General features: G+C 45.0%; 3 protein-coding genes across 4 annotated transcripts; all 3 read right to left on the bottom strand.

Moving 5' to 3' along the window:
* Positions 1-230: 230 nt before the first annotated feature.
* LOC133935703 (solute carrier family 12 member 2-like) lies at positions 231-12,259 on the bottom strand. 2 transcript variants are annotated; one of them, XM_062381266.1, is made up of 26 exons: positions 11,368-12,255; positions 10,099-10,221; positions 9,874-9,949; positions 9,439-9,534; positions 9,141-9,280; positions 8,936-9,046; positions 8,441-8,549; positions 8,215-8,342; positions 7,908-7,992; positions 7,461-7,609; positions 5,709-5,816; positions 5,504-5,627; positions 5,276-5,377; positions 4,900-5,055; positions 4,631-4,730; positions 4,194-4,305; positions 2,993-3,133; positions 2,806-2,912; positions 2,621-2,700; positions 2,407-2,544; positions 2,198-2,311; positions 2,000-2,111; positions 1,805-1,891; positions 1,302-1,437; positions 1,152-1,219; positions 231-869 (listed from the first exon to the last, which is right to left on the bottom strand). In XM_062381266.1, the coding sequence occupies exons 1-26, from the start codon at positions 11,803-11,805 to the stop codon at positions 734-736; spliced, it is 3,276 nt and encodes a 1,091-aa protein (XP_062237250.1). In that variant the 5' UTR covers positions 11,806-12,255; the 3' UTR covers positions 231-733. The 2 variants fall into 2 exon arrangements, with proteins under 2 accessions (XP_062237250.1, XP_062237251.1); XM_062381267.1 differs by having other exon boundaries at positions 732-869; positions 1,123-1,219; positions 11,368-12,259.
* A 954-nt stretch (positions 12,260-13,213) lies between these two features.
* On the bottom strand, positions 13,214-14,673 carry LOC133936197 (sperm-associated microtubule inner protein 10-like). Its single transcript, XM_062381306.1, has 4 exons — positions 14,611-14,673; positions 14,081-14,189; positions 13,705-13,904; positions 13,214-13,626 (listed from the first exon to the last, which is right to left on the bottom strand). Exons 1-4 carry the CDS (start codon positions 14,643-14,645, stop codon positions 13,581-13,583), a joined length of 390 nt encoding a protein of 129 aa, XP_062237290.1. The 5' UTR covers positions 14,646-14,673; the 3' UTR covers positions 13,214-13,580.
* A 341-nt stretch (positions 14,674-15,014) lies between these two features.
* On the bottom strand, positions 15,015-22,414 carry LOC133936027 (GRAM domain-containing protein 2B). Its single transcript, XM_062381293.1, has 14 exons — positions 22,257-22,414; positions 21,083-21,184; positions 20,326-20,413; positions 19,779-19,848; positions 19,299-19,402; positions 19,044-19,139; positions 18,849-18,920; positions 18,264-18,353; positions 18,073-18,184; positions 17,792-17,947; positions 17,482-17,557; positions 16,892-16,999; positions 16,557-16,641; positions 15,015-15,708 (listed from the first exon to the last, which is right to left on the bottom strand). The coding sequence occupies exons 1-14, from the start codon at positions 22,346-22,348 to the stop codon at positions 15,667-15,669; spliced, it is 1,293 nt and encodes a 430-aa protein (XP_062237277.1). The 5' UTR covers positions 22,349-22,414; the 3' UTR covers positions 15,015-15,666.
* Positions 22,415-23,949: the final 1,535 nt, after the last annotated feature.

Here is a 23,949-nt window from a genome sequence, read left to right as displayed (position 1 = left end):
CAGCTTCAAATGTAAAAATCAGTCATAAACACTTTTATTCTACTACTTCTGATTCAATAAGTAATAAGATAATTTCCAGTAAAAAAAAGTGAAGAGTTAAAGTAAACCTCATTCTGTCAGATATCATACATGTAAATGTCAAACATTGTCACATGTTTTGATTTGGTGAATAATTTCAGAAACATATTTACTGATTCATCATTATTTTTTTATGGAATTTATTTCTGTAATGATTCTTTTGTTCCAGTTAGTTTATATTCTAATGTACAGTTCTTATTTTGTGTTTTATTGATCAAACCGTACAACACAACCAGTTTGAACAAAGTCTCGAACAAGAGAAATTAAAATGATCCTTGAGGAGTAAAAAAGTAAAAACAAAGATGTGAATACTGCTTAGTGAACATTTTAATAAAATAATACACAAAATAATGTTATCAGAAAAACAGTCTCACGATTCAGACACAGCGGAAATAAAAAAATCCACACACTCTGTATTCATCATTTTTATCATCACAAATATTATTATATATTAAATTAATATCTAACCATAGTTACACACGTTCATAAAAACACAGAATCAACAGAATATACAGACGTTACTGAGAAACATCTCGAGTGGATTAATGTGTTGATGAGGGAATTAGACTGAAAGACACTTTACAGCAGGAGTGTGTGTGTGTGTGTGTGTGTGCGTCTGCGTGTGTGTCTGCCTGTGTGTGTCTGCCTGTGTGTGTTAGGAGTAAAAGGTCAGGACGCTCTGGTGGTTTCCTCGAACCAGCAGCAGAGGGGGGGCGTCTCTGGACAGAGTTTCCAGCCAACACATGTAGAGGGCGCTGGACACGGTGCCCTTCCTCGCCAGAGGCATGCTCCTGTGTGAGAAGGGGGGGGGGGGGGGGGGGGTCATTACTGTTCAATACATCACACAGAGCAGGTGAAGTTGTCCTGAGGACTCAACACAATGAACACACACACACAAAGGAAAACACACACACAGGTGTAAGTTTTTATCACATGATGAAAATCACTCCGATCCCACATTTAGCACTTTTCTATAATAATTTAGCTTTTTTAATATATTTGTTATTACATTAATAAGAGTAAAGATCCCTGTTGTGTCTTTACATGTTCACTCAGGAAGGAGCGGCTCTTACATGACCACGAGCTTGGCGTTACTCGAGTGCTCCTTCACCAGCTCGTTCAGTCGGATCTGACGATTCGTCTGAAATTCACACAAACATCAGTTGAGTTCAACATCTGAGTCACTGTGCTCAGAGGGGGGGGGGGGGGGGGGGGGGCAGTACCTTGGCCCTGTACAGCTCCAGCTCGTTGTCCGTGATCCTCCACGGCTCCTGAGCCTTCAGCCGCTCGGCAGCTTCCTGCTCCATGTCGTCCTCCTTCAGCCGGTACGGCTCGATCAGCTCCTTGAAGCTCAGCTTACTGCACAGACACACGTCAGGAATCAAACTCAAGATCAACACTCAACAGGACCTTCTGTGACTCTTCTAGAAAACAGATCTGATGCACAGACAACGTTCAGGGTGAAGAGGAAACTTCCTCCTGAGTCACACCAACACTTTAATCAAGCTGCTGGTTGGAGGTGAAGACGTTTCACAGTTTTAAATCTGAATTTATCTGAAACGTAACGTGTTCAGTTCGGTGCAGAACATTCAGGCTCATGAAGAGTTTCCTGTTGATCAGTGAATCTCCTGAACGGTGACGGATCCGGTCTGTGAACGTGTTATTAACGACCTCAGGATTTGTTTTATCTCATGAGATTCAGGTTGTGTATTCTCGGAGCTCATACTTGTGTTTCTTGGGTTTGGTGTTGATGTCCCCGAGGACGTTGATGTCCGAGTAGTCGATCCTGAACCTGCTGAGCAGCGTGGCCATCCTGGAGACACGAGAAAGAACGACAACAGATCAACACACAGGGAGGAAGACACACAGTGTGTCGGCTGTTGTGTGTTGGTGTCGAGCAGAGGCTCAACAGTCGTCTCACACTCGGCGGTCGCGGTCGATGCGGTTGACCTTCCCGCCGATGAAGACGCGGATCCTGCAGTCGCCCCATTTGCTCCGGTTGGTCAGCAGGTAGGGGATCAGCAGCGTCAGACCTGACACACACACAGACACACACACGTTCACACTGTAGCTTCTGGTAAATGAACATCACAGTTTATCAGTTCAACGACCAGCTGACCTCCATCGTCAAACAGCCACCACACGTCGATGGTTCCTTTGCCCTGCTTCTTCTTGAACTGCTGACTGGACTCCAGCAGACGCTGCTCCGTCAGACTCAGAGGAGACTTGGTTTCTACAAACAGGAAAACACGAGAAGGAGATAGAGATGGGACATTAGAGGAGGTCTGAGCTCCACAGATCTCCTCGGGTGGTTCTCCGTCCCGTTACCTCTGATGATGAGGGGACTGCTCTGGCAGCTCGTGGTCTTTGAAGGACTCGAATCCGAGTCCGAGTCTTTAGCCGGAGTCACAGAAAACACCACCTGGCTGGTGCCGACTGGCGGCTTCTCGTGAGGCAGCAGCTCGTCTGTGGAGGACAAACAGGGACATGGGACAGATGCAGGACATTCAGTGGGTGACCAGACAGAAGGAGACGCTTGTACCTTGTCCGTGGATGTGAGACACGTCCAGTCCTTCCTGCAGTCGGAGGATCACGACTCCAAACTGAAGGTCGAAGGCGTCACTGGAACAGAAAACAGAGGAGCTCCGGTTTGTGGGACACGTGTCTTCAGGTCGAGTCTCTGATTCTTAAGATCTCCAGTGGCTCTTCACACAGACTCCTTCTTACTGTATCGTGTTGACGTAGATCTCCACGTCTCTCATGTCTCCTTCACTCCAGTTGTTCTTGAAACCCATGACCAGCGTGTTGGGCTTCAGACGACCTAACCCGACAGCCTGAGGAGCAGAGGACAGGTCAGGGGACGGAGCCGGGACATGGGGGGACGTGAGGGACAGTGTGTTCCACGTGCTCTGACCTGCAGGAGGAACTGCGTCCCGTGCCTCAGGTTGTCGGAGAACACGGGCGTGTAGAAGGCCTTGATGCTCTTCTCATTGAGCCAGCGCTGAGAGCGGGCGTGGTCCTGGGACAGCTCCTTGAAGTTCGGCCGACGGGACGTCTGAAGACGGACGACGTGGACGAGGACACACAGACATTCAGAAGTGGATTCATAGAAAACGATATAAACCACGGTGAGATGATTCTGCTTTATGTACAGAACTTTTTTATATCACTTTTTATAAGCACTAAATATACCTGTCTCCTTGCACTGTGTACCCTGTACAACACTCCGCTCCATATACTGGAACACTTACTTCACATCATATGTGTTAATATAAACCATATTGATATCATATATCATTTTATGCAATAACATTGTCTTTTGCACACTCTGTCTACATATTCTTACACTCATACTATATTATATTATCTATTGTATAGTCAAATACTTATATTTATACCTCTACTATATATCATATCTTATTATATATACTCTTTGTATATTCTTTGTGTATATAAGTCTATATACACATATTTATACATGTGTACATGTTATTATTATTATATCAACTATTATTATTATATATACTGTTGCTGCCATTACTACTATATGGTGCTATTATATTGGTATAATTACTATCATACATAAATATATATTATGTTATATTATATACTATATATACTGTACTATTTTTATATACTGTCTAACAATAACATTACCATCATATCATCAGTACTATTACCATCATCTGCCACTGCACCTTATCTACCTATTTATCTTGTGTTTCTGTTTTTATTCTTTCTACCTCAATATTTTTATTTTATTCTATTGTATTGTATTTTATTGTATTCAAATATACCGGCTGCTATGATGACTTAATTTCCCTTCAGGGATGAATAAAGTAATCTATCTATCTATCTTTTAATTATGTTGCTTCATTAAAAATAATATCAATAAATGAATGATTCCTTTGCTCTTAAATATAAAAGTTGAGATACAACAATTATTGAATTAATCAATTAAACATCAACAAATAGTCTGCAAATATCCAGATGATTTATTGCTTAAATAAAAGCAGTTTCTCATTGTTCTTCACGTCTTGATGATGTGTGGTTGTGTCCCTCGTGTTAAGCGTGTTGAGTTCCCAGTGAGTGACGTGTGTGTTTGTGTTACGTACAGTCTTCACGTGGCCACAGACCATGAGGCCCACGTTCTTGGTGTAAGAATAAACCAGTTGCAGCAGAGCAGGGCGAGAGTTTGGAAAACCAGTCAGCACCAAACACTGCGGCCTGGAAACAGGGAATTCATCATTTAGGACAAAAACACATCAAATTAATACAGTTCGTGAATTTTACTTTTGGTGCCCGACAGAAATCACAAAGGTCAAAAGTGTTTTCACGATATTTCCCCCTGAATCTTCTAACTCACAAATCAGTGTTTCACATGTGGAATTATGAAATGACAAGAAACCAGACGTCAGCCAGGTTCTGGAGTTAGTAGAAGTTAGTTCCAGCTGCTGGACACTGAACCACACAGCATCAGAGGATCAGATTTCATTATCTCTGCTCTGATTGGTTATAAAACATCATGGTGTCATGGAACCGGTCAGCTGACCTGAAGTTCTTCACGTGGTCCTCGACTCCAGTGAGGTTCAGACAGTGAGTCAGAGCCTGGTTGTACATCAGAGCCTGAGTGGACGATCCCCAGTTCACATCTGCAGGAGACAACGACCACAAATAACAACAACACAACAAAGTGACACACAAGAGGAACAAGCTGATGGATAACGAGGTAGAACAACACGTAGATCAGGTCCAGGGTCACAGATCAGGTCTACGTCCCGTGGTCCTAAAGGATGAAATGTGGAAGGAGCTCCTCCTCACCAGGCTTCTTGTAGCTGACGTAGATGTAGAGCGCGAGGACGATGAGCAGAGTGACCAGAGCCGCCCACCAGTTAATGATGAACATCACCACCAGGCACAGGATCGCCCCAGCAAGGGACACCCACATGTTGTAGTACTTGAAGCTGGGGCGCCACCCTGTGGTGGGAGAGGGAGTCAGGCTAACTTACTGTACACCAGCAAACATCACAGCAAGTTGTACAAAGTGATCCTGTTGTCTTTAGCAGAAACATCAATTAAGAAAACACTCAGTTTAAGTTATGCTCATATTTTCCAAAGTCAGAATCAAATATTAAAGTGTAAATAAATTCAAACCTTAACGTGTAAAAGTCTCAGATCAAGAGCTCTGGTGATTTACCTGGAGAGTTTGCCAGAGACGCGTGGAACACGGAGAAGTTGATGAGAGCGTAGGACGCCAGGAAGAAGTTGGAGATGATCGGAGCGATGATGTTCAACTCGGCTAAGAGACGAAGGAAAGAGTCGATATTCAACAACAGATGTTTTATTTCATGTTCAGGAATCAAATATTTGTTTGTGACATTATAACGTAGTTACAGATGGAGCTGTGATGCGTTCAGGTACCCACCAATCAGGATGAAGGCCAGGCCGATGCAGAAGGTCAGGACGTAGCCACGGAGCGGCTCGTTGTTCTTCCCGTAACCTTTCGCAAAACCAGCCAGCCCCGGGTAGATCTTGTCTTTGCACAGAGCCTGGAACCACAACAAGATTCATTTACTCCTTCAATCTTCTGTGGTTCTGGTCCTGAGGTCAAACAAAGTCTGGTTTCTCACCTGGAAGACTTTGGGCGCGCTGACCAACGAGGCCAGAGCCGACGAGAGAGTGGCTGAGAAGATCCCGGCGGTGATGAGAGGCCCGAAGCCCGACACCAGACCCATCACCTGCTCACAGACACACACAACTGCTTTTAGTGAGGGCCACGTCTCTGGGAAATTCAGTTAGTTGGACAGAGTTGCTCCTCGGTGCTGGGATCTCTGGCTCTGGTTGTTCGTCCTCACACACTCAGACTGGTTCATTAATGGGAACCAGTCAGGACGAGAGCCTGGATCATCACAAACCTCTTAGTCACTGTTCGTCCAGACTGAAACACAACGGCAGTGAAGCCAGAGGTGAAGAGTGTGTGTCAGGGACACGTCTTCATTCACAGTCTGTGGACTGAGGGACACAAGGACATGAGGACACGAGGACATGAGGACATGAGGACATGAGGACATGAGGACATGAGGACACGAGGACATGAGGACAGGTCTCAGCCTCGATACCTACCAACACTGGGACGTCAGTTAGTTGTTAGTAGAATCATCATCGACACTTCACAGGAAACAGCCGCGTGTCAGATAAGAAAAGAAGAGATTCACAAAAAGATAGATCTTTGTTAGTCGCACAAAATAGATAAATGTATCTTATCTTAAATAGATAAATGTATCTTATCTTAAATAAATAAATGTATCTTATCTTAAATAAATAAATGTATCTTAAATGGAACATTTCAATCAGAGCAGCAAAACGGAAAATAAACATAAGAAGCTTCAGTAAAATGAGTAAAAGAATAAGTAAACAATTTAAAAACAGCGGTGATGTAAAACACAAGGTTTAAGATTCATACACATTTTACAACGCAACTTAAAACAAGACAAAAAAAAACAAGAACAAGTGTTTCTGTCTGAAGGATTTAACAACTGCACTGTGTGTGAGTGTGTGTGTGTGTGTGTGTGTGTGTGTGTGTGTGTGTGTGTGTGTGTGTGTGTGTGTGTGTGTGTGTGTGTGTGTAGGTGGATGTTGTCAATGCTCTCATTCAGCTCCGTCTCCAACCAGCGAGAACCTTGTGACTGGAAACAACAGTCACTATTATTACTGCTGCACTTTGTTTGGCTACACACACACACACACACATGAATGCACACACACACAAACACACACACACACACAGGATCATCAGTCGGTCACGATTCAAACTTGTTAAACAACCAGAGCAGAATTTGTGTGTATTTTATTTTATGTCCAGAGACATCTGCGATCAATTCTCATTTATTTACATTTGTGTGATTGAAACATAAAAAACATCCAACACATGAAACAAAGAAGTGATGTCATCATGAGCAGAGAGAGAAGTCGTACTTCCTCAGTCGTCTCTATTCTGGGATTTGTTAGCTGGTTAAAAGCCTCAGATGAAGATGAAGATGTTGTGAGACTGAAGCCCACGTGTTCCTCAAAGCTTCAGCTGGACCCACACCTGGTTTTATAAATGTTGTGTGTTCTGATTTCACCAACTCGAGTCAGATAAATCCTTCTGCTCCGGTTCTATAAACTCCACCAACAGGACTTTCTCATTCTGAGGGGACGAGCACTACAGGCTGAGACAACCTGCTGCTGTGAGAACTTCACTTCACTGAAGACTGACCAGCTGAGAGTAGCATCTACACTACCATCTGACATCAGACGCCTCGCCAACACAAGGCTCCTCCCCGTTCGGTGCACAGACGATGGACGTGTGATAACAAACAGAGACGTGATGTGTGCGTCACCTGGAAGTCGTTCATCAGGCCGAACTGGCAGCCGCCCTCTTTGCAGATGGAGAAGTCGTAGCCCAGCGTGCAGGCGGCGTCGGTGCAGTTCACCGTGTCGCTCACCGTGTCGTTGTGGTCGCCGGTCGCGTCTCTCACGATGCAGGATCCTGAAGAGGAGAAGAAACAACCTCTTCTTTGGCTTTTACATTTTCTATATGACTTTGTTTCAAACTAAACATTGATGACTCATCTACAGACTCTAAAGACTGATTTGAATTTCAAACTATAACTGAGACGTGGAATTTCTTCAGCTGCTCCATCTCTACTGGGAATGTGTGACACCAGTTTGAGCTTCAGAGACGACTCCTGAATCCACAGAGTTACCCTCAGGTAGTCCAGTATGAATATGAATCTGTGTGGATAAGGTTGTGTAGAGGTTGTGTAGAGGTTGTGTTGGGCGTTAACCTGCAGAGAGGGCGACAGCCACATAGGTGAGTCCAGTGACCAGGATGGCGAGCAGGGTTCCTTTAGGGATCGCTGTCTGAGGGTCCTAGAGGCAGGAGCACCATGACAGTCACTTCACAGCTACCACACAATACTTGTGTTAGTATGGAGAGGAACTAGCTTCTGAGATCCAGACTCAGTGAACAGCAGATCAGAGATGATCCTTTCTGAACCCTGTCCATCAGCATCGCTCCTCTATCCAATCAGAGAAGGCTGAAGCTGCAGGTGGGAGTTCCCGGCTGTAAATCACTTTCTACCTGATACTTACTGTGAGGTCTCCGGAGATGTTGGCTCCAGCCAGGATCCCAGTGGCTGCTGGGAAGAAGATGGCGAACACAGAAAAGAACGTCTCATCCTCTCTAAAGTCTGGACCCAGGTTCTCCAGGAAGATGGCCCCTGAAGGTGGAGAAAGACGAAACAGGACTTATTTAAGATGTGAACTTCAAACTGATCTGGATATGAACCAGACGAGGAATTCATCCGTGCAGACTGACCGCTGTAGCCGAAGAATCCTTTAGGCTCCTTCTTTTCTACCGTTATGAAGCTTCCTATGAAGTAGTTGGCGATGGCTCCCAGCAGAATGATGAGGAGGACGATCTGAGCCTGAAGGTCGAGGAGGAGGAAGAGGTCACGACCAGATGATGTCATTAAAAACAAAGGTCATATTTGCTTTGGTGACATTTGAATCATATGATTTATTTTCCTCTGCTCTTCGTTACCTTTGATCGATTCATCGACTTTCAAACCTCAAGCGTAAAAAAACCTTTTTGCAATATTTTCAAGAATTTATTAAAGATTTTGGAGTTTCCACTTTTTTTATCACAAATAAGAAATATGGATTAAAAACATCTACGTCTCCATCAACTTCTAGTTGTAGTGTTGGTGCCTGTGAGTGTGGAGGCTGCTCTTCACTGTGAACTGAACTAACTTTGTGTGTCAGAGGCTTTTGTGTGTTAAATCTTCCTGATGTTGTGGGTCCACGGTTCTACCTTGGCCTCCCACTCCATCCCAGCCACAGAGATTCCCAGCAGCAGGATGACGGTCAGAGTCCCGACGATTCGGATGTCGTTCAGCTCGTCCGTCATCAGAGCGTCAACGTCCTGCAGCCAATCACCAGAGAGCAGGAACAAGGTCGCTATCAGACTTCCTGCTTCATCGGCAGTTTGAGTAACAGACAAAGAGAGTGGTCCTTACGCTGAGCATCTCCACCACCGTCTCGGCGAAGCCAACAACGTACATGGCCACAGCCACGGCGTTGGCGAAGGCGAAGATGAGACCGATGGATCCTCCGAACTCCGGCCCCAGACTCCTGGAGATCAGGTAGTACGCCCCCCCTGGACAGACGGGACAACCAGTCAGCTGTGAAACTTCCAGATCTAACCACATGTTCTAACTGACCCTGAGGAAACTTTGAGACAACCAGAGAACTAAATCCCTTAACTCACCGGGTAAGGTTTTCAAAATAAAAGCTTGTGCACAGACATGATCTCACCTCCTCGTACGAAGCCGTTGGTAGCTATGGCCGAGGTCGACAGACCAGTGATGGTCGTGACCACACTGGCCATCAGGATGATCGCGATGGTCAGGCCTGGTTCACACGAAGACACAAACCAAGAAGAGAGAAATTAGATGACAGATCAGATTCAAGATTCTAGATTCTAGATTCTAGATTCTAGAATCAAGTTCTATAAATTTCAAAACACGAGGTTCATGAGGTAAATATACTCACTAGAATGTAAACACTAAGCAGACGCAGCAAATAAATACAATGAGATAAAATAGAATAATTATAAATAATGAGTGTTGATAGATACGAGTACAGATATTCAGGATGGGTCAGGATCTGTATGTGAGTCTGGAGGAAGCTTCGCTGTGATTGGCTGCTCTGGACTGAACTCTCCTCCTGAACTTCAGTTGATCCACGTACCAATTCCAGCCTGACCGACAATCCAGGACATTCTGATGAAGAGCATCACCCCCCAGATGTTCAGCATGCAGCGGACCTGCAACACAGACACACACACACACACAAACACACACACACATACACACACACACACACACACAGTTCAACATGTGGTCCAGCCCCTTCCTGATGACGTTTATCAGATCTCTCTGAATATATAATATTCTCTGTGCACGTCACACTGACCAAGACTCCTTTGACCCAACCAAACTTCACACTTCCTCCTTTCGCCTCCTTCGCCGCCAGCGCCGCCGCCTCCTCGGCCGCCGACATCTCCTCCCCATTGGCCAGGCCGTCCTCGAAATGCTCCTGACAGCCAATCACAGTGGAGAGGGAAAAGAGTGACAGACAAAAAGACAGGTGAAAATTTAATTAACTCAAAGTTTTAGAATAAATATTTTTTGTCAAATTGAACTACCTTAGCTACCTTAGCTTGTGAAGCTACTGATGTGTTGCTAACAATAGACTGGTCCTGACCTCCAGCTCTGACTTCGCTAACTTAGCTACCGTAGCTAACTTAGCTTGTTAAACACTGCTAACTAGCTTCCTGATGCTGATGACATGATGTGCATCAGAGGTTTGTTATGAAGAAACAAGCAGAATCATCTTCATGCTAAAGTTTCATGTTTCATGTTCCAGGTGGAGGCCTCAGGGAGTCGAGTGTCACGTGACCTCATCTGAAAACCATCTTTAAGATCTGAGCCACAAGTTGAACTCGACTGTAGAGAGTCATGTGACTCGTCACCTCCTGCTGCTCCTCTGCTCAGGACAATGTGCATCTATGGTACCTCCATGTGTCAGAGGAGTGGGAGCACGACCGGGGAAGCCTGCTGGGTCATGAGAGGCAGCATTGTGTGTGTCTGTGTGTGTGTGCGTGTGTGTGTGTGTGTGTCAGGAGGTCAGGCCTCCAGTGATGTCACTGGGCTCATTCACAGTCTCAGGTGGGAGTGACAGGAATGTTTTGTGTTTACTTGGTTTTGTTACGCATCTGAAACATCGACAGAAACTTTAACAATCACTTTAAAAGATGACGTAACAGCAACATCCCATAATACCCCCCCACTGCAGCTTCACCCTGCTGAGCTCTTATTTACTGATATGAAAATACTAACTTATCTTTTCACTATAACACATGTAAACAACAAAATAACTGCTAATGAACTGCAACTTCTCCTGTGGGAAACTAAACGTTAACTTAAACAGGAAGAAGATAATAGAATATATAATATATCCATATTCTCGAGGTACTTTTACATTTTTTTTTCTTATGTCATCCTTTATATGACCTAATAAAGATTCTGATTTCACACTTATAAACTTATGATGATCATTAACAATATTAAACTTGAATCAGAACCATGTTCGTGTGGCAGCTGAGTGTGAGCTCTGATCCTATGTCCCTGTCCCTCTAGAACCTGCTGTCTTCACGAAGTCGAGTTGTTTCTCGTGCTTTACTTTGTCCAGTTCGTCGTGCAGCTCGGACAGCGACGGTCTGGTCAGCTTCTCCCCGAAAGGCGCCGCAGTTTGCCGGTAGAAGTCGATGTTGGGCACCGCGTCGATGGTGTTGTGTCCGAAGGTCCTCATGTAGTACGTGTTAGAGTGGGAGTCGGAGATGTGCGTGTGTCCCGTGCCCGTGGAGTGGAGGCTGACCGAGTCGCTCTTCGTCGTGTCCGGCTCGCGAAACACATCCGGAGGGAGCCCGATGTCCATGGAGCTGCCCAGTGCGCCCGGGTCCGTGAAGCCCACCACCTTGAACCGGCTCCGGGACTCCTCCGGCGCCTTGGAGCCATCGCTGGGGCCCGGGGCCGGGGAGGAGCCCTCGGTCACCGCATCCACCTGGAAGCGGCTCTGGGGGGAGCCGCCGCTCCTCAGGGACGGTTTCTGTCCCGACATGAAGACGATGGAACCCGCTCACAGAACCACTGGCGAACCGTCAGACACCTGCTCCAGAACCACGGGGGAGTCCAGCAGCAGCTCCGCAGCATGGAGCTCCGACCAGCAGGAGAAGATCCGGTCAGAGAAGAACCAGTCAGAGAAGAACCAGTCCAACCCAGTTACCGAGGAGGGAATCAGACAGACACTCACAGGTCAACCTCACTGCTGCGCTCCGGACAAACTCCTGGATGCGCCAGGACCTGTGCGTAATGCGCGTAAAGACGCACCTGCTCACCCACACTCTGTCTCTATCTGTCTGCTGTCTCCTGTCATCTGTCCATCCACACGCGAGCTGGTGCGAGGAGCTTCTCCTCTTGTGGCGACTCAAACGGGTTATTGTTATCACTCTCTCTCTCTCTCTCTCTCTCTCTCTCTCTCTCTCTCTCTCTCTCTCTCTCTCTCTCGCTCTCTCCCTGCACTCCAGAGACATCCCAACGTGTCGGTACTGAGGAAGAGGAGGAGGAGGTGATGTGTGGAGAAGGATGAAGAGGAGGAGAGGAGGAGGAAGAGGTGATGAGTGGAGGAGGATGAAGAGGAGGAGAGGAGGAGGAAGAGATGATGGAGTGGAGGAGGACGGGGAAGAGAAGAGGAGGAGGAAGGGATGATGAGTGGAGGAAGAGAAGAGGAGGAGGAAGGAGAGGAGAAGAGGAAGAGATGATGAGTGGAGGAGGAGGAAGAGAAGAGGAGGAGGAGGAGGAGGAAGAGATAATGAGTGGAGGAAGAGAAGGAAGGTAAGAGAAGAGGAGGAAGAGATGATGAGTTGAGGAGGAAGAGAAGAGGAGGAGGAAGAGATGATGAGTGGAGGAGAATGAAGAGGAGAAGGAAGAGATGATGAGTGGAGGAGGAGAGGAGGAGTTGGAGAGGAAAGGGATGGATTGGTGTCCATTACGAATCCAACTGTGGCACGCGCCCTAGGAGACAGTGAAAACCTCGAACATGAAACAAACCCTGAGTGACGCACAACTTTGTGTGCGTGTGTGTGTGTGTGTGTCTGTGTGTGTCTGTGTGCTACAGAAGTCATATTGGTGTCACACCGAGACACAGGCCACGACAAGCGGAGGAGGTGAGAGTGTGTGTGCGTATTACGTGTGTGCGCGCGTGCGTGTGCAGCCTCGTCATTAGCATAGGGAACAACAGCTGCTTTATGTCAAACACTGTTCTTCTGTTCATGTGACGGTGCTGCAATAAAGTTTAATTCAACTTAAGAGTAATAACTAGCTTTTATAATAATCATAAATGACAAACTTTAAAGATACAATAATACAAGTTTGATTTGTTGAATTTTATTATTAAAATTCTACTTCTTGTGGATAAATGTTTTTCAACTAATTATTAATCACTTTATAATCTAGGTTAACAAAAATAACACGTTTATCAAAATAACATAATAACACAGTGACATATTTAAGGACAAAAGTTATTCGTATTTATTTTCTTCAAACGTTTGCGTTAAATTTATAAACGCTACCTGGCAACTACAAAGATTACACTGACACCCTGTGGTGAACAAGAGAACTGTTCTCCTAGTGACGCTACTTCTACTTCTACTTCTACTTCTACTACTACTACTGCTAATAATAATAAAACATGTTTGCAAACAGAAACAACAACTCAATATAATACCATTATAATGTATTGTTTTGAATATTATTAGAGGAAAGCCAGTGCTGTTCTTCAGTTGTATAATCAGATTGTTTGTATAGATCAGTTTATTAGTGTGTGTGTGTGACGTGTCAGGTTGTGTGAAGTCGTCTGCTCGTCACCACGGAGCTGTTGAACCTGCAGGAAACAGGAAAAACATCTTCATCACTTTCAAACTGTCTGGATTTCTCACTGAGACACAACCTGAACATTTACCTGGAGAAGTGGGAGGAGTGATGAGCCGTCAGTCCTGATTGGCTGAGAGGAGCCGAGGAGCTGGACGATGAAGAGGAAGATGAGGAGGAAGAAGAGGCGAGGTGGCGGTTGACGTCCTGACTGTGGACGAGACGCTCTCGACCACAAAGACACAAAGACTCTTCAAGAGGAACCACAGGTATCTCTGCCAGAGCAGCGTTCTGACACACACACACACACACACACAAACACACACACAAATGACTGATGTTACATATATGTACATTATCATTTGCTGCACTCCTTCCCTTAGTGTCAGATTATTTACTTCATGAGAACTTTTGTCCTCACGTTGTGAAGATGATCAGATTCATTAGTTTGGTCCTCAGGTATCTACCTTCACCAGGAGCCTCTGGTTCTTCATGTCCTGTCTCCACGGCATCACGTACAGTTTGGGGATCATGGGATGTCGGGCGGAGAACGTCTGGACGTGTGAGGACCACGACCTCGGAGCATGAGACATAAGTTACTGATCAAACCTCTCAACTGAGAACTGAAGGAAACAGTCAATGTAAAGTTTTCACTGAAAACCCGAGAGAGAGAGAGAGAGAGAGAGAGAGAGGGAGAGAGGGAGAGAGAGAGAGAGAGGGAGAGAGAGAGAGAGAGAGAGAGAGAGAAAGCGAGAGAGAGAGAGAGAGAGAGAGAGAGAGAGAGTTAGAGCTCATCTGATGGAATCAGAATCATCTGTGACTGGATTAACTATGGTAAAAGATGAATGTATGTTTATAGTGAACATAAAAAACGTGTTTTCATGTTCTGTATAAAAATCAAAATAATGTGTTATTTAGTAACGTTTTGAGGTTTAAAGAATCACAGATCAAATGAAATTAAATCTAGACTGTAGTTTATTGGAGGTTAATAACTCACTCGTGTTGCGGTGTCGTCCCGGCAGCTTCAGCCATGTTTGTTGACTGTCATGGTCGCCTTAGAAACCCCCCACACGCCCCCCAGTGCATTGTGGGTCGTGGGTAGGATTACAAGAGGAGAGAGTGTCACTGAATCAAGGAACTGGTGGAAGAATTTAGTTTAGATTCTTAATAACTGTTAGAAATATTCTTTCATTTAAATCATCTTTATATAGAATGAGCTCTAAAAACTGCTAAAGTTTACGCAGATACAAACTCTCCACCAATCACGAGTCGGCCTCACCTGTCAATCATAACTTCTTTATATCATCAGCACTTTGTCGTACGTTGATCTTTTCCACTCGGGTTCTTTTTCATGTAAAATAAGTCCTTTGAAGTTCTAAAGAAAAAGAACTCAGACAAACGTTCGGAGCCAAAATAACTTTATTGCTCAACAGAGGAAAAACAAAACCACATCGTTTAAATCAACACAGTTTTCATATTTACAGAATCACGGGGATGTCGGTCTGTGTAACAGTCGAGTGTCTCCAGCAGAGAGAGATTTATCTTCATGATGTTTAAACACTTTTACATCTGGACACAAACCAGAGGAGGTTTCTGTGGATGTTTCCAGCTGCGACTCAGAAACACCAGAAACAGCCGAGGACTTTTATTCTGCTCCTGCTCTGACACGGATCATTTGAAATGTCACAGCCTTCAAAATAAAAACTGTTCCTACAACATCTTTCATTGAGCAGATACAATCCTGGAGGAATGTCATATTTATAAATGTGCCATGAAGGTTTGATTTCAAATCAGCCAATCGGTCGCTGATCACAGATTGAGCTGAAACTGCTGCAGGTTTAAAGAGCTTCTCATCATCAGCTGGATCCTGTGTTTGCTGCCCCCTGGTGGTTCAACTTCTCCCTGGGCTGCAGGGGTGGAGCAGCGGTTGCAGATTGTTTGTCCAGTTCACATTATTCACATCGGTCGTGTGAGTTTGTAACATCTGTTCTGATAAACTAGATATTTACAGAATATTTACACATCTGTTCACAACACGTTCATCTGGATTCGTTCAGGCAGCTTCGTCCAGAAGTCTCTGAAGATTCTTCTGCACCTGGAGAAGCAGACACGTGTTAGTATAGCTGATATAATAATAACTTATTAATAATACGCTTTATTAGTTAAGTATTTCCTTGTTGCTGAATCTGGTTCCTTGATATAATCTGATGAGTGTGTCCTCTGCAGGGACTAGAGCAGCAGCAGCTCTTCTTACACACGACCTGCTGCTGCTCTGGGATCAGATCTCTGACTATAAATGTTTGATTAACAGCAACAAGCGTCTGGTTTCACTCTGGAAACTTTTCTGTCGACTGGTTTCAAATATAGATTTAAGTAACTAATTACATTTACTCAAGTATGTTTTGATTAATATTATACTTTAATTATTACCCAATTACTTCTCAGATTAAGATGTTACATACAAACATGAGATAGTAATAATATTACTGCTATAAATTAAATTATTTAAAATATGAACCAGTTCTTTTTTTACTTATCTGTAACTAAACTGTAAACATTGACGTTTATAGTGTTATCCTGCATAGATTTCATTTACTTTATATAAATGAGTACTGGACCTTGATGAGTTTGAGTTTAAAGAATAAAGACAAAGATCTTGATGTTAGTAGAACGGATTTGAACCATGTGAGTATAAATACATATGGACGATATGACAGCTCCCTAAAGTAAGGCTAAAACACATTGATCGCCCCCTGGTGGCTGGCTGTGATATAGGTCATTGACCTTTACGAAGAATTAGCTAAAGTAAGAGAAAACAAATTGAGATGTATTTAAAGTGAACTTGCAGCCAGCCACCAGGGGGCGATCCAGATGCTTTGGCTTCTCGTTCTGGGAGCTCTCATCTTTATATACGGTCTGTGTGTCTTTGATTGACAGACAAACCTTCTCCAGCTTCATCAGGTTGATCGTCAGAAGTTCAGAGAAGAACTCTGCGTTCACGTCAGAGCTTCCCTGCAGGAAGTCGCTCCTGAAAGAAACAACGTGAATCAATAAATAACCTCAGAAAGATTTGTAAGTATGAACAAGTAGAATAAAGAGATAAATCATATTCTCCTGTACTTTCAATATAAATCACTAGAGTCAGTAACTGTAAAGGAAGCTGAAGTGAAAGCAGAACTTCAGAATAAAACAGAGCTCTTCAGTCTGTATCACTGTGTCTCAGTCTTTGTCTTCCAGGACGTTTTGGACTCAGTGTCCCTGACGGGATGTGAACTCACGCCCTGTGGTGAGTGAACTCTGCCACGGAGCCGAGTGCAGTCAGCGTCTGCTCCAACGAGAAGATCTTAAAGGCCAAGTAGCAGGAGGACAGGACCAGCACACTCACTCTGAGGACACACACACACACACACACACACACACACACACACACACACACAAACAGTACAAATTACAGATTAATTCATTAATATACGATGGGTGACTGGATGAAATCTTAATGAATTAATGATTAATCTGAATTATCCAAGAGACTGAATAGTTTAATAAATCAGGTGAATGATATTAAGATGGATGGATGGATAGATGATAGATGGATGACGGATGGATGGATGGATGATAGATGATAGATTGATGGATTGATGGATATATGGATAGATGATAGATGATAGATGATAGATGATAGATGATAGATGATAGATGATAGATGATAGATGATAGATGATAGATGATAGATGATAGATGATAGATGATAGATGATAGATGGATGGATGGATGATAGATGATAGATGATAGATGATAGATTGATGGATTGATGGATAGATGATAGATGATGGATGATAGATGGATGGATGGATGACAGTAAACCTACAGGAACAGGTAGATGAACAGCAGGGTGTTGATAGAGACGTGTTTCATTGTCCTGCTGTCAATCACCACCCCTGAACCTGGAATCAGAAAAAGACAATTTGACATGCTTTGACTCAAAACAGTAATGGGCAGTGACTCAGGGGCCCGAGGAGCTCAGGGGCCTCGAAGAGACCCTGGTGTTCACCTACAACATATATGGCCACCATGACACATCTGTATGAGGAAACAGTGTTTGCACAGAGATGCTACAGAGAAGCACAGAAACAAGGGCAGGTCTGGATCTTCTCCTGGAGGAGGAGGAATCATCGTACCACGTTGAGTCTCGTTCCGCTTGTTGTCAGAGGACTGCTGGTTCTGAGGCTGGTTCTGATTCTGGTTCTTCACCTTGTGCTGCTGGCCCTGATGTTCAGGAGCCGCCGCTCGGTCCGTGTGTTTCAACACGTCCAGGAACGGAGGAACAGGAAACTCTGCAGCAGAAGAGACGGTGGAGACGACTTATAAACAGGAAACATGAGTGTCCCCCCCTGCTGACGTGTCCTTGAGCAAGACGCCGGCTCAGTCTTGGTATCTACAGTAGGTGCCTTCACGTTACCTGCTATCTTCTCGTAGTCGGGCGTCTGCGAGTCGGAGCTGCTGCTCTCCTCCATCTCCTGCCTCCTCTGCCTCATTGCTTCGTCCAGGTCGATGAAGTCACCAGTGAAACTCTGCACACGAGCAACATGTGAGCTGAGGCTTCAGGAAGAACATCGTAGAGAGATAGAAACTGGTTTAGTGCTGACTCACCAGAGGGAAGCGAGGCGTCAGCGGTGACCTCTGACCTCTGAAGCTGCTCTCTGCAGAGGAGGGGACGGGGCTGCTGCAGGGACTCTTCTCCTGTAAACACAGGTTAAACATGTTGTGAGAAACCAGACGTATGATTCCTATGCTCAAAATGTCCAGAAACTATTAAGGACTTAGTGGAAGTGCAGTTATCAAACCAGCTGTTTAATCTCAAGGTTGAAATCCAGTTCACGTGCACATGGTTCTAGACACGTGTCCCAGCTGTTTGATTCCTTGTCCACGTGTCTGGTAAAAACATGACGCTGAGGAGGGAACTGTCCTGGACACTGATTGGTGCTCACAGCAGCCGATAGCTCTGAATGTATGACCACGTGACAGAGACCTCAGGCCAGCACCTTCAAACACACCTGCACATTTAATCTATAAGTGAGACAGCCTAGGTCCCGATGCACAGAGTCTAAAGACACTGTGGAGTTAGTTAAACAGTCCAGGGAGCTTTCTGATTGGATGCTAAATCAGCTTTGACCTCAGCTCAGAGTCTCCTGACACTAGTGCATAGCCACATGTGGTAAATGTCTCCGGTCCTACCTCCAGATGAAGGCAGATGGACATCAGGATCTTGTAGGTGTTGTCTCTGGACAGAAGGGACACAAACACATACTGCAACAGAAGACACATGATTGATTAGTGACCAGATGTTTGAGTCTACTGGCAAAACTACCAGAACATCCTCTCCATGGACGTGAGCTCAGATGTGAAGGTGAGAGGATGAAGCTCGCTCACCCGGTCGTTGGCGGTGGCGATCACCAGAGCGTTCGGCACCAGGATGGCAGTTTTGGTTTTCTTGATCTGATTGACAGACGTCACGGGGATGGCAATCTGTGAGGGACAAACATCAGGATGAACAGTCGAGTCCTGCACTCACATGCTCACCGCTGACTGTGAGTTCTCTGAGAAGCTACTTCAAGTAAATGTGGATTCAAACCAACGTCCAGAGGGATGTTCCAAAAACTGCATCCACGTCCCAGGTTCAAATACCTTTGTGTCTTTGCCAAACACCTTGGAGTGGAAGCAGATCCAGTGGTCGGAGACAAACATCCGTCCCTGGTAGAGGATGTCTTTCTGCAGAGCACAGGTGTAGCCTGACCAACGGGTGAAGAACATCAGGTTACCCACGGGATCCAGACTTAGGTTCACTCAGCAACTCGGTTAACAGGATTTCATCATCACCTAATGTTTAATTGATCCATAACTAAAGCCTCTTCAATCAATTGTCAACAAACAAACAAAGGACGGATGCTTCTGAGAGAACAACGTATCCCAGGATTCATAGCGTGCCGGCGACCAATCACAAAGGAGCTAACAATGTGACCTGCTGGTGAAGTTCCATTTAGTTTCATCCTTCATTGTCCTCCTGTCCTCTGAAGGACACTGTCCCTGAACTGGGACGCGTCCATTATCTAAACCCTCATTCAGTATTTAAGGTGGAGCAGATAGCGGTGGTCATGAGAGACTTACTTTGTCTCAGCTGCTCCTCTTTGCAGATCTCCTTAAATATTTTATGGTATTGGCAGTTGCTCTTAGACAGCTGAAACACAACACAACACAAAACAACACACACACACACACACACACACACATGATCAGGAAACAATAACATGCTTATATACATAATGCTGAATGATGCTTGCTGTATAAAACATTTTGATTTGAAGCTGTACGTGTTATATTTTGTTGTGCTGTGAGATAAATATGTTAATAATGATAATAATTATATTGATACTCAACTGATAACCAGCTCGGACTTAGCTACTTCAGCTAAATAAGCTTATAAATCACTCTGCTACGTGACACTGCTGCTAAGTGACGGGGTCAGAGGTCAGACCCGTTTCACCCAGTTCCAGTGAATCAGATAAGGAGGTTAGGAAAGAGTCAGTCAGCAGAAGTGATGTGTGACAGGAACCAGCAGCTGTATGAGAGCAGCTCTCATGATGTCACGGTGTCATGATGTCACAGTGTCACGGTGTCATTAACTGTGTGTTGGAGTTGACGGTGCAACGCTCACCTGGCTGTAGTGAGACTTCTTCCTGTCTAACTTGGAGTCTGAGTCCATCTGGACCTGAGTCAGCAGAGAGTGGTCAAAGGTCTTGGACCTGCAGACGGCAGAGTCAATAGAGACAGAGAGGAGTTATCTCATTATGAAACTAATATGACATTATATAAATCACTCCTTACGTGACATGTCTGCCTGCAGCCCTTTGCACACTCAGTCAAATGGATTTATATAATACCTCCAGATGTTACAGCTGTAAAACGGAGGTAAAGAGACTTTTAAAGCTGCCGAGCAGAAACACAATCAGAGACTTGGCTTCTTATTAAGTTGTGACTACACACAATAAACAGTCAGACTCATGTTTGTGTCCAGATGAGTCACGTGTTCCCGCTCTTTTAGCTCCATGTTGGGGCTCCACCACATCCTGAGGTCAATAATACAAGTTAATGAATTCAGGTTAATGGAAAATGGATTTACTAACTCATTTATACAACACAAGAACAAGCTAACTCAATACCTGATGGCCACATTATAAATTAAAATTAACTTTGCTGACCTCTGTCTATTCATAATCTTAAATGTCCTCATCACAATCCTGTTTCCGAACACTAACCCTCCTAATTTTTGGTGACGTCTAACCTCTGATTTATCATTGTCGTATTGTAATATTCTTTATGTTGAGATGAGCTGCTCTGTGAAGCTTCCAGAACCATTGATGAGAATCTCATGTACTGATCGTCTCATAGTAGAAATCCAACCAGCTGCTCACCGGACTAACGCTGGTTTCCTCTGGCTGGACAGCTCCTGATCCGTCTCGCTGATCGTCCTCCCACTTCTCTGAGGAGCCTCCGTCACGTTCTCTACATCTGAACTGAAGGAAATCACAGTGAGTTAACCTCCACCTGGAAACTTCAGTGGGCAGAAGAAGTCAGAAAGGGCAGAGGGACGGAAACCTGGGAACATGAGAATCATTTGGTTCTGAACCAGCAACCAAGACACACAGTTAGAAAGAAGCAGAGACCAAGACCTCTTGAGTCTGTACATCCTCAGGGGACCATGACAACTCCTGGTCCATCATGTGGCAGATAGTTTGTGGTCATCCAGTTAAAAACAGAAATGAAAGGAGCCTTCAGGCAGCACCTGAGTTATTACCATTAAGAGGAGCCTCTACTAAAACTCTTCTGTAGCTTTAAGGCTTTCATTACTTCAGTTAACTGTTTGTTTTAAATAAATGGAAATCACAGGGTCACCACAGGGACTTTGCCCCCTGGGGGTCAATCAGGCCTCATCACAAAAGTGATAGGACTTGAAAAAACTGCTTCATGTGTAAAATCATTTGAATAAATTAACATTTAGACGCATCTGGTCAGATAGTTCTTGTGAATGAAACTCTGATCAGCCTCATCAGAAGCCTCCTCACTGTCACTTTGTGTTGTTGTTGTTTTTTTAAATGAAAAACAAATGCATGTGAAGTCATCTGGGTCATTCTCATGTTGACTCATGACCTTCCACGTGTCCCTGACATGACTCTGGTGACTCTGTTACCTGACGCTCGCTCAGCTTCCAACACTCCTGTTTTCTTTGATAAGCTAATTTTGGCCCATTCATCATTAAGGGTCGACTCAGGACTATTCACGTGGTGGTTTTACATTAAGAGTCAGTGTGATTGTGTTGTTCCACCAACAAGCAGGAAACTGAGTTTAATCCAGTTTATAATTCTACATGATGAAAAAGGAGTAAAAGTCACATTGTAGGAGCTGGAACAGGAAAATATTTAAAATCAAATGTGTCAAGAAAATGTTTGAGGCAACTTTACTGTCCCTAACAGAAAGTAAAGTAACCACAGTCACATTGAAACTGCTCCAACACAACTGCTGATAAAAACAACAACCACACAACACTCTGTGTTTCCACACGTCTCCTGTCTGGATCCACACACTCACTGATAGTCCCTCTGCTCCTGCTTTCTGGCTCCTCTGCTACACTTCCTGTTCTCCTCCTGAGACGTCTGCTGGTTCACACATTGTTCTGTCATCACGCCGGCGTCGTCCTGCTGTCCTGGAGGCTGCTGGGGGGACTGGGAGGACTGGGAGGTGGACTGAGCCTCTGCTCCTTCACCTGCCTGTGGGAGTGGCGTATCCTGCAGGGCCTCCCCCACGCAGCCAATCAGAGCTCCTGGACAAGGTGGTGTGTGTGTGTGTGTGTGTGTGTGAGTGTGTGTGTGTGTGTGTGTGTGTGTGTGTGTGTGTGTGTGTGTGTGTGTGTGTGTGTGTGTGTGTATGTTGAAACCTTTGATCGGCTTTGATTCCACAGAGCTTCTCCTCCACGTTGCTGCACACTTCAGCTCTGGTCCTGTTCTTCTGTGTTCTGGTCACGTGAGGGATCGGGTTCAGATATTCGGTGTCACTGGGAACACTGGGTGATTTCCCATGAGGCTCTTTCTGGCTCAGTTTACAGAAAAAAAACCTCCTTCTGTTTTTTCACTTTTTTCTTTCATGAATCGAAAACAAAAGATGAAATCTGATCGGTTTCCTCTTGTTGATTCTCATGTGACACTTCATCCAGAGGTTCCCTCCACTGGGCCAACTGGTGCTCTCTTGTTCTGATTCGCTTCATCAACATCTTCCTGCAAGGTGCAGGGTGGAGGTTCCACTGGGCTCCATCCACCAGCTCCTCCCAGTCTCAGGCCTCCTCCACTGACCACTCCAGGTCCCTGGACGTTCATTGGCTGTTCAGGAGGCAAAGCACTGGTAGCAGTTCTTTGTGTTTCAGTACCTGGATGTGTCTCCACCTGCTTTGAGAGAGTTACTTTACAACCAGTGAGGATGCGCCTGAGGGCAGCTGAGCTGGGAGCATAGTGGGCATGATGGATCTTGCTCAAAGCAGAAAGCTGATTCTGGTCTCTCCCCAGATAACACACAGATGTTGGACACTTCAGGAAGTGGCCCTTCTAGCTTCTTGTGCAACAGACAGAATGGATCTGTGGGCCTCAAGTAGCTCACATGTAAAAACACTAATGTGGCCAAAATATTCCTAAACCAATATGGGCCTGTTCTGGTGCAATCTGCACATCAGCCGGGGTCGCACAACAATCTGTTAGAGTCTCCGAGGCAGCAGAGGGTTCGATGCTCTGAAGCTGCTGCTGAAATCCTGCTTCAGTGGTTTGACCTGCTCCTCATGTCTGAGGCAGATTCATCTCAGGCTGTGAGGTTCATCTGGAACGAGGCTCTGTTGTCCCCTGTGAGTGTGTCTCTGTGTGTGTCTGTGTGTGTCTGTCTGTACATGTGTACATGTCTTTCTATGGTTGTCAGGACATTTTGACAGGTCCTCACAATTTCAGATAATTTCTTTAGGGTTAGGACTTAATGTTAGGGTGAGAGGTCAAGGAGTGTTCTCACCACTAGAGTGTGTGTGTGTGTGTGTGTGTGTGTGTGTGTGTGTGTAATATGAGCCGACTGATATCAGCTGTGGGTCACTGGTCACAATAACACTCCACAAACATCATGTGAACTTTCCCCCCCCCTCTCTCTCCCTCTCTGTCTCTCTGCCTCTCTCTCTCTCTCTCTCTCTCTCTCTCTCTCTCTCTCTCTCTCTCTCTCTCTCTCTCTCTCTCTCTCTCTCTCACACACACACACA

This window comes from Platichthys flesus, chromosome 3 (genome assembly GCF_949316205.1).
Source record: "Platichthys flesus chromosome 3, fPlaFle2.1, whole genome shotgun sequence".
NCBI classification, from domain to species: Eukaryota; Metazoa; Chordata; class Actinopteri; order Pleuronectiformes; family Pleuronectidae; genus Platichthys; species Platichthys flesus.
This window is presented reverse-complemented; position numbering and strand designations above follow the sequence as displayed.